Here is a 9,174-nt window from a genome sequence, read left to right on the forward strand (position 1 = left end):
CTCATACAAACATATAACATACACACACACATACATGAAAGTATATACAAGTTTACTCCAGAACCAAAGAAATCCTTTAAATATTTCATAATATAAGTGTAGCATTTTAAATGATTGGCTATTGGAAGGAGGGTTTAACATTTTCTGAACTAAAGCAGGATATTTCACCCTCCTAAGACACAATTTCCCACCCTCTAGAACAGAATAAGAATGCTCACGCATGAAGCCTGGGTTGGAATCTCAGGACAGAAAGTGGGGAAGGAGAAGAATGCAGAGGTGGAGAGCAAGGATTGAGACTAATATCCTAAAACCCCAAGAATAGCTGAGGCTTTTAATAAAACATTTCTAAGTAATGTAAGAGTTGTGCACTCTCTCCTGGACTCTACTGTCCTCATCTGAAAACTGGGGCTGACTTTCAGTACAACTGGGAAGAGCTAAGCCAATCCTAAGGGAGTCAGATAAGGAGGGATGAAAAGGGGTAGCCTGCCATACCCAAGGGGTGGAGTGTTAATCGCTGATATGAATGCTGCTTAGGCTCTGGCCCCAGGTCCCAGTCTAGGTGGTGGGACTAAAGGTGAATGGCAGCACCCTCAGCCAGTCCTCCGGGGACATCCATGGAATGGGACCACAAAGGCCTGGGCTAGGGGAAAGTACAAGGGAGGGCACTAAGCCCTTGAGACCTTCCACTGCCATTTCCTCTCAGCTCTTTTTCCCTCAGGAGGTTAAGGGACTCTAGGCTCTCTTCTGTGGCCCACCAGTCTCCTGCCATCTGTCCACCTCCTTTGCTAGGTTCCTGGGACAGAAAGGAGAGATTTTATTCAATGCAGTCTCATTGAGAACAGGGATGGAGATACAGTGGCCCTCTGCCCCAATCCATGTCCTGTGTCTTGGAACTAAGGCTTAAGTAAAGCCTGAGTTCTTATCTAAGCAGTTCCTAATCAAGGAGTGTTCTTTCCCATTCCCGGGCTTCAGCCCCATGAGGGAAAGTAAGGTGGTCTGACAAATTGCAAATTCCTTTTCAGGAAAAAAAGAAAAAGAAGGAACGAAAAGGAAAGGAAAGAGGGAAAGGAAAGGAAAGGAAGAAGGAAAGAGGGGAAAAAAAAGAATATCTTTGGTTGGCCCAGGCATCAGGTTCTTTCTTCTCCCAACATGAGATTCCTGGGGGAATTCCAATTTCTTGGGATTCTTTATTTTAAAAGTCTGATGACTAGGTTGCAGGATTGAAGTACCTTACTGCCGCAAGGCTGGTTACACCTAGCTCAGACTGTCCTGGAACTTGCTAAATAGCCTAGGGTGGATATAAACTCCTGCCTATGCTCCTGCCTCTGCCTCCGGAGTGCTGGAATTATAGGTCTGCACTGTCATGATGCTTCTTAATGCATCACTCTTCCTTGAACCCTGGACTCCCACTTCTCTAGGAGAGTGGCTAGCTCAACCCTGAACAGATATTAACAGCAGGTAATTGTGAACAGCAAACACAAGGAGCAAATGCAAAGGCCACATGTGGCAGCAAAGGGCCAAAACAGGGAGACCAGAAAAACTGCTTTAATGACCGACTACTGCACAAACACACTATTCATATGGTGACTCTGATGATTTTATACCGCCCTGACCAGACCCTGGGAGGGACAGGACAGGAGAAATGAGAGGCTGGACAAACTAGAAGAGAGAGGAAGAAAAGAGGAGTCAAGAAGCAAGAAAGTGGTGAGCTTAGAGGTAGGTAGATCTTTGCGAGTTCGAGGCCAGCCTGGTCTATGTAAATAGACTTCCAAGCCAACAAAGAGCAACACGGTGAGACCCCCCCCCCCGATCCCCCCCCAAAAAAAAAAAAAGAAAGAAAGAAGAAGGGGAGAAAGAGCGAGAGCGAGAGCGAGAGAGAGAGAGAGAGAGAGAGAGAGAGAACATTTTGAGGGAGAAAAATTATACAAAAGAGCAGAGAGAGACTCCAGAGATCAAGGAGAGAAAAGACAGAATTCAGAAGGCCGCATCCACCGGCTCTTGGCCGAAGTGCTGCGGATCCTCTCCTGCACCGCATCAGTTGGCACTGAGCACCCCCCTCGATCATCCCGGGCCGCGGCCCTCCTCCCGGGTGGGAGGTAAAGCAGCCCCGGCAGCTAACCCCAAACGGAGAGAGGGAGGGCGGGAGCGAAGGGAAGGGAGGGCGAGGGGAGGGATGGAGGGAGGGGCTGCGGTAGGAGGCAGCCGTGTGGTTCCAGCTCAATTTTTTTTTTTTTTCTCTTTCTCCAGTCGGTTTTCTTTCCAAACAGGGAAAAGTGTTCCACGAAGCGGTAGCGCCCTGCTGCCTCGCCTTCTCCTCCCTGACCCTGGGCCCGGCCCCCCGTCCCGGGGCGAGCTGGTAGAGCCAGGGCTAGAAGCCCTCGGTTCCCCCGGAGCGCAGCGCGCAGGGGACCCGGGTGCGGGGCCGGCGCCCGCACATGGCTGCAGCCCCCTGCGCGCACCCCGAGGCGCCGCGCCCTGCTCACAGAAGGTCCGTCCGCTGCGCTCGGTTGCCCTGCAGCCAGGCAGCACTGAGCCGGGAAGTGCCCGTGACCGGGGATCGGGATGTCCCTTTTCTTCCTCTGGCTAGGTGAGTGCCTTTGGGAGGGAGGGAGTTTGGATGTCCCTGGGCAAATGCCGCCCTGCGTTTGGGTGGAGACCCGCCTTCAGCACCGTGGTCCCCGCAGTCCTGGAGTGCGGCAACCACTCGGTCCCTGCCTCCGCGCCACCGAGGGGCGCATCTGGCAGCGGAGGACCGCCCAGTCGGCCATCGAAATGTCTCGCACATCTGGGCCCTCCAGCCAGCTACGGGGTGGGGGCGTTTCCTGGTGGAGTTTGGCGGAGAACCGTTTGGTGTGGAGGGGTACTTTTCAGCGCGTGGTTTGGTTTCAGGAGTACCAGGGGAAAGTGGAGAGCTGGGGAGGAAAGGCTCATCCAGGGTTTTCTGTGCCAGGTTTTGAGGGTGGGGGGGAGCTTTTTGTTTCAAACAGGCGCCTCTGAGCGCTCAGATTAGAAACAGATGTGTTGAAGGGGAAGAGGGAGGGAGACGGAGAGAAGGAGGGAGAAAAGGGTAGAGAGAGAAACAGGGTAGGATCTAAGGAGCACCAAGAAGCCAGGTTGACTCCGGAAGATGCAGGCTGAATGCCACCCCAGGATGGAAAGAAAGAAAAAGCCAGGAGCAGACAGAACTGAGTAGTATGAGGACGAGCCTGGGCAAAGGGAGCTTGGAGTCCTTGAAACCGATGCAGCAGAGGAGGCAATGGAGGGAAAGAGAATACTCTGCCCTCCCCTTTACCCCCTCCTCTCGCCTGGCTCTGGGGCAGAAAGAGTCCTTCTGGGTGGTCTTTATTTAGGACCAGGTAGGTCTCCTGAGAGGGGAATGCCCTAAGGCACAGGCTGGTTTGCCTGGGCTGGACTGGCAGTTTTGTGGGCCAGGGCACAGAAGGGATGCATGGAAAGAATAGAAAAGGTCTGTGAACCTGTGAGGAACCAGGCCAGGAAGGCGGCAGGACAACTGAACGAAGTTCAAGTGTGTGTCAAGAAGCAAGGATCTTGTCCACCTAAAGTCAAAACCCAAAAGTTAGCTCTAGTTCAGAAATCCAAAGAGTAGGCCAGGTGTGGTGGACCCGAGGGAGGAGAAGAACTAAGCAGTGATCCGAAGTAACTAGCCGGGTAATCCTAGGCAGCTTCCTAGGTAGGGCTTTGTTTTCTTTAGCACCCCCCCCTCCCAATGAGATGGTTTTTAGGGTGTTTCCAGGCCCAAGAGTCAGTATCTCCAGGAACTGGAGGGAGGCTGGAGCCCAGAAGAACCAGCAGAGGTGAGGAGAACTAAAGAGCCACCTGCCGTGGTGACTAGAGCTTGCAGACATTCCCTGAAAACTCACACACTGGTCCGAGTGCCTGGTGTGCTGGCCCAGGCTGGTAACCACTAAGATATAGGAAGAGGAGAGCTATAGCCCAAGGAGGAGAGGGGAGGGGCTCTTTTCCAAGCTCTTTGAGATATTGGCCAATTGTTGCAGTACAGCTGGCATAGCTAGATGGCACCTTTGTCAGCCTTCCAGAGTCACACCTCTAAGCTACCAATACTCAGATGTGCAGTAGAAGCAAACTCAGAATTAATTGCCTTATTAGAACAAAGTAGCCTCCAAGTCCTTTTTCATACTGAGCACTTCCGTGTGGGTGATCGCGTTAATGCCTCTGTTCTTCACATCAGCTCAACTGGATACCTGGTAGGGCTGAACTCCTATTGCAGATGAAGAAATGAAGGTGTGCGGGGGTTGGGTAACTCCACTGAAGCCACAAGTTCACGATGTGCAGATGTGGGATCTGAAGGCAGGTTGCACGTGGTGTGCCGTGTAAAGGGTGACATCGGTTCTAAGTGTTGGAGTCAGCTGATGGGTAGGCCTGGATGTGACCCTGGATGGTGATCATTCTCTCAATGTATGAGAAAGAAGGATCTGACAGAGACAGAGATCAGAGGGCATGACCTATTCACTGTTTCCTCTTTGTTGTTGCTGTTGTTTAATTTTACTGTAGGGTTTATTTATTCTATTTGTGCAAGTGTTTTGCCTGCTTGTGTATATGTATACCATGTGTTTGACTGGAACTCATGCAGGTCAAAGGAAGGCATCTGATCCCATGGAGCTGGAGTTATGGGCAGCTGTGAGCTGCCATGGGGGTGCTGGGAACTGAGCTCAGGTTCTCCGCAAGAGCAACAAGTGCTCTTAACCACTGAGCCAACTCTCCAGTCCTTGTTCCTTCCTTGTTAAGCACTTCTTAGGTATAATTGTTTCTTTAGTAAGATAAATAAGCTGCTGAGTTGATTCCCCGCTTGCTTGCTTTCTAGGGTACACCTTACAAACTAAAGGCCAGGGGACAGAGAAAGGAGGATGGCTGAATTGGAATTCTTATAACCGAATCTTCGTGTACACCCGCTCTTAAGCTTTTGCTTCATCTGGCTGTAAGCAGATTCGGACTTGAGAGGTCCTGGATCTAAGTTGCTTAAACTATTCAAGTCAGAGATGGGCGTCAAAAGGGCACCCCTCTGCAAATGACATCCTGCTTTGGGTCAAGATTACACAAGCAAAGCATTTGTGCTGGCTGGATCAGCTCCTCTCTGCAAAATGGCTTTGAGCATTGGCATGTTGAGGACCCTCTGGCAAAGCCAAAATTAGAGCCCAGACTTGCCTGAATAAAAATAACAATAATAATCCTTTCTTATTCCACTGGTCCTTTGAATGGGAATTTTAGCTGGCCTCGGTGGCACCCGCTTGCAATCGCAGCACTCAGGGAGGCAGAGGCAGGCAGATCATGAGTTCGAGGCCAACCTGGTTTATAAAGCAAGTCCAGGACAGCCAGGCTACACAGAGAAACCCTATCTTGGAAATAGATAGGTAGGTAGGTAGATAGATAGATAGATAGATAGACTGATAAATGGGGAATTTTCATGTTGTTTTCTCTAATGGTTGGCTGCGTTAGAGCCTCTTTTTGTAGAGAATGCACAGTATAGCAGGAGAGCTGGGGCAGTGGTGGAGGTAGGAGAGTTTAATAGTCTGAGCAAGGATGGGCCAGTTGACCATCTTGCTTTTTTTATTTGAACCTGCTAGTAGGTGAGGCCAAGTCCCTCACCTCTTCGGTGTGAATGAATGGTCAGTGATCTCCAAGGAACAGAGAGAAGGGAGGCCTTAGCCCCTCTGATAACATCCTGAGCCATGCTTGCTCTTTGATTCTGGTTTTTGTTGTTGTTGTTTTATTTTGGAGTTGGGGGGGGTCTTTGCTTGTTTGTTTGTTGTCATTATTGTTTTGCTTCAATATCTCTCCTGGCTTTCTTGTAATAGTTGTCAAGTTTGTGTCCCTCACGACCCACACCTTCCATCTTATGCTCTGCTGTCTTGCAGAGAGCTAATAAGAAGCAAAGACCCTGGATTGAGAAAGGGTATGCTTTCTGGGTTCCTGCTCTGTCTCTCTTGAGTGTAACAAGGGGGTGAGATGGAGGATCTTGAATTTAAAAAAAAAAAAATTCATTCTACAACCTTTTGTTCCCCCAAAGTCTTTAGCAACCATTTGTGTATGTGGGGTGTGTGTGTGTGTGTGTGTGTTTGTGTGTGTGTGTGTGTGTGTGTGTTTCTGGGAAGCGAACCTATAGAACACTAAGTGAGCATTCTTACTACCACTGAGCTACATGCCAGCTCAGTGCCCAGTGCTTTTGATACTCAGTCTAAACACCTCTCAGAGAGGACAGGGGAGAGGCTTAGCTCCCCCCCCCCCCAGCAGTGAGCTTGAGGAAGGCTTGCATACAGATGTGAGTGGGATCGCAGGTCTTTCCCTCATCTTCCCACATTAGTGATGATGGACAAAATAGCAATGTGATCCCAGTTGACTCATGTCTTGTCCTAACTCATTTATGTCCTGTGCTCAGCGCCTAAGGGGATGGGGAACAGTGATTTGAAACATAGACCCAGCGATTGTCACAACTGGGGAGGAAATTTTTTTTAACTACTACCTAAATCCCTGATTCTTAAAAACTTGAACTCAGACCCCTCAGGGAATCTAATGAAAACTGCTTCTTAGATGAAGATACATGTACAGACATCAATTTTCCAATAATCACAAGGGGTTTGTTGACTTCCTGGGAGCCTTCTTTGGAACCCAAATTCAACCTTCATCTAAATCTACCTCTTCTTTTATGATGAAGAAGGGACCGAAGTTCAGAAAGACTTGCTCAAAGCTACCCAACCAGCTTAGCGTAAGAGCCAACACTAGCACCCGGATTCCATGGTGTGTCCTGTCACACATTTGTAAGCTAGAAAAGGCCTTCCCTCCCTTTCATCTGGTGCAGTTACGCTTCAAGACCACAGCTGGCCCTCCCGTGTTTCCGTTAGATGAGCTAAATGCTGAGTAATTGGCATAGTTTTTTATGTTGAGAAACCGCTTGAAAAATAGGGCAGATGTCGAAATATTTCAATTTTGCCATCATAACTGGAAATCTTGGAAACTTTCTGGTGTGTCATGTTTGATGTGTTCAGAAAAGGGAGAATTAGCACCCCAAGTTCCAAACATGTGGTTGCACGCACACAAAGAGCAGGATGGGATGTCAGTGGCTCCCATTCCGTCATAAGTTTGCTGTGTGGTTCCAGACTCCTGCACCCCCACTCCCAAACTCCCACAGCTTCAGTTCCCTCCTCTGGGAGACGAGAATGTGAGACTAAGCCCATGTCTGTACTTTCTGGCAGGGCTATCACCTACTGTTCTCTGGGGTTTTTAATTCTGAAAAGGATGTGGTTTCAGAACCACACACACTTGGTGTTTTGCTTTTGTTTTTGTTTTGTTTTGTTTCAGGTACTGCCCGCTTGTAGCAATTGTGGCAGGTGATTATAAACTAATACGAGTCAACTAAATACTGTGATCAAGTTGGTCTGTGACTCTCATCCCACAGTTGCCCTGTGTGAGCCAGGGAACGTCTTTCAAGGTCTGAGTGATGCCCAGATCCTTGTTCCTGCGGAGTTCATAAGTGGAATACTTACCAAAAAGACTCTATCCTAAGCAAAGTGCCTTCAAAACAACTCAAAAAAAGGGGGGGAGGACACCCAGAAAAGACCAGTTTTGAGGGTTTATTGTACAAAACTATTTGTAAGCATTAAACCTGTTTCTTCTGCTTAAAAACATTTGTGTGTGTGTGTGTGTGTGTGTGTGTGTGTGTGTGTGTTTGTGTGTGTGTGTGTGTGTTTGTGTGTTTGTGTGGTTGGTGATGGTGAGCATGCTGAGTTTGCAGGACATCCCACACGAGTTGGTTTTCTCCTTTGACCCTATGAGTTCCGGGGACTGAACTCAGGTCATCAGGCTTGGCTGGTGGCAAGTCCCTTTACCCTTAGCTGTCCTATTAATTCCCATCCCCCTTCCCTTTTTTTGTTTACTTTACTTTATCCATGATTTACACATAATAAAGTATATCCATTGAGGTGTAGAACTCAATGGGTTCCTTGTATAGATTAGAATTCGTGTTTGTGTTTTCAAATTTATTCCTATACTATTTGCCTACTTGCATTACATTGAGAGAGGATTCTGTAAGTCAGAAGGTAGAAATTGGAAACATTTTTGGTGGTTGTTTCTTGGAAACAAGGTCTTACTCTGCAGTGTGGCCTCAGATGTGCAGCAATCCTTCTGCCCAAGCATCTCAAGGGCTGGGTTACAGGTGTGAGCCCCAACCCTGGTTGGCAGTTTATGAAGTGTTAGAAAGAAGACAGAAATGGCAGTTGGTGGGCTCGTTCAGAAAAAGAGCTGACGTGAAATTATCCTTCAGAAATGAATCTGACGGAAAAGAGGATCTCCAGACCACGAGAGCCAGCCCTGGGCCCTGAGGTGGGAAATCCTTAGAGAGGGACAGTGTACTGTGTCAGAGACAAGATGATGTGACGTAAAGGTGAAGAGAGGCTTCCCTGCAAAACTTAGAGCGGAGGAACTCCACGAGAGAAATAGCTTAGTGTAAAAGAGAGATAGCTGTCAGTGACCAGTGTCTTAAAGGGATAGGTACAAGATCTTACACAAAGTCTGCTTTCATACCTCACATCATCCTCACATTGCTCTTTGAGAGAAAATGACTTATTACTCTGTTTTACAAATAAATAAGCCAAGGCTCTAAAGTAAAGACGAACTTGCAAGAATACCCTAGGAAACAGATGAGCGGAGGCATTGACCCAGGGCTGGGGATTCCCAAGGCTGTGGGTTTTCCTTTCACCAGCAGACACACAGTTACCCTCCAGGCTCAGTGCTGTGAGAGATGTAGGGCTCTTTATTGCACCCTTTTTCCTTGTCCCATTCAAATGGTTTGTTTGATTACCAGCCATTGTTTATAAGTGAGTCTCTGCACACATCCTGTGTACATCCTATGGTCAGCTCTTTGTAACTAATTGGGGGCCCATCACTGTCCTCAAGGTTCTTAGTGAGGTGGTGTGTCCTGTTATGGGTCAGGTACAGGAGTCTTCTGTGTCAACACAAGATCCAATGGCTATAGATGTGAGCGTTTGGGAACTGTGTGACCTGCTTGAGTATTGCATTTTCTAGTTAAATACAACTTTTAGCAGTTCTGACTTCCTTATATCCTAAAGAAAGAATGCAGACCTTTAACTCCCCTAGAAAGAAAGAAAGAAAGAAAGAAAGAAAGAAAGAAAGAAAGAAAGA

General features: G+C 48.2%; 1 protein-coding gene across 1 annotated transcript in view; it reads left to right on the forward strand.

Moving 5' to 3' along the window:
• The first annotated feature begins 2,044 nt into the window (after window positions 1–2,044).
• Window positions 2,045–9,174, forward strand: part of Clmp (CXADR like membrane protein) — a 99,791-nt gene continuing 92,661 nt past the window's right edge. The window contains exons 1-2 of the mRNA XM_055622384.1: window positions 2,045–2,096; window positions 2,248–2,587. Coding sequence (XP_055478359.1) covers window positions 2,563–2,587 — 25 coding nt within the window. The 5' untranslated portion in view covers window positions 2,045–2,096; window positions 2,248–2,562. The remainder of the gene's footprint in view (window positions 2,097–2,247; window positions 2,588–9,174) is intronic.

The sequence above is a fragment of the Psammomys obesus genome, unplaced genomic scaffold, assembly GCF_907164565.1.
Source record: "Psammomys obesus unplaced genomic scaffold, mPsaObe1.curated_primary_1811, whole genome shotgun sequence".
Lineage (NCBI taxonomy): Eukaryota > Metazoa > Chordata > Mammalia > Rodentia > Muridae > Psammomys > Psammomys obesus.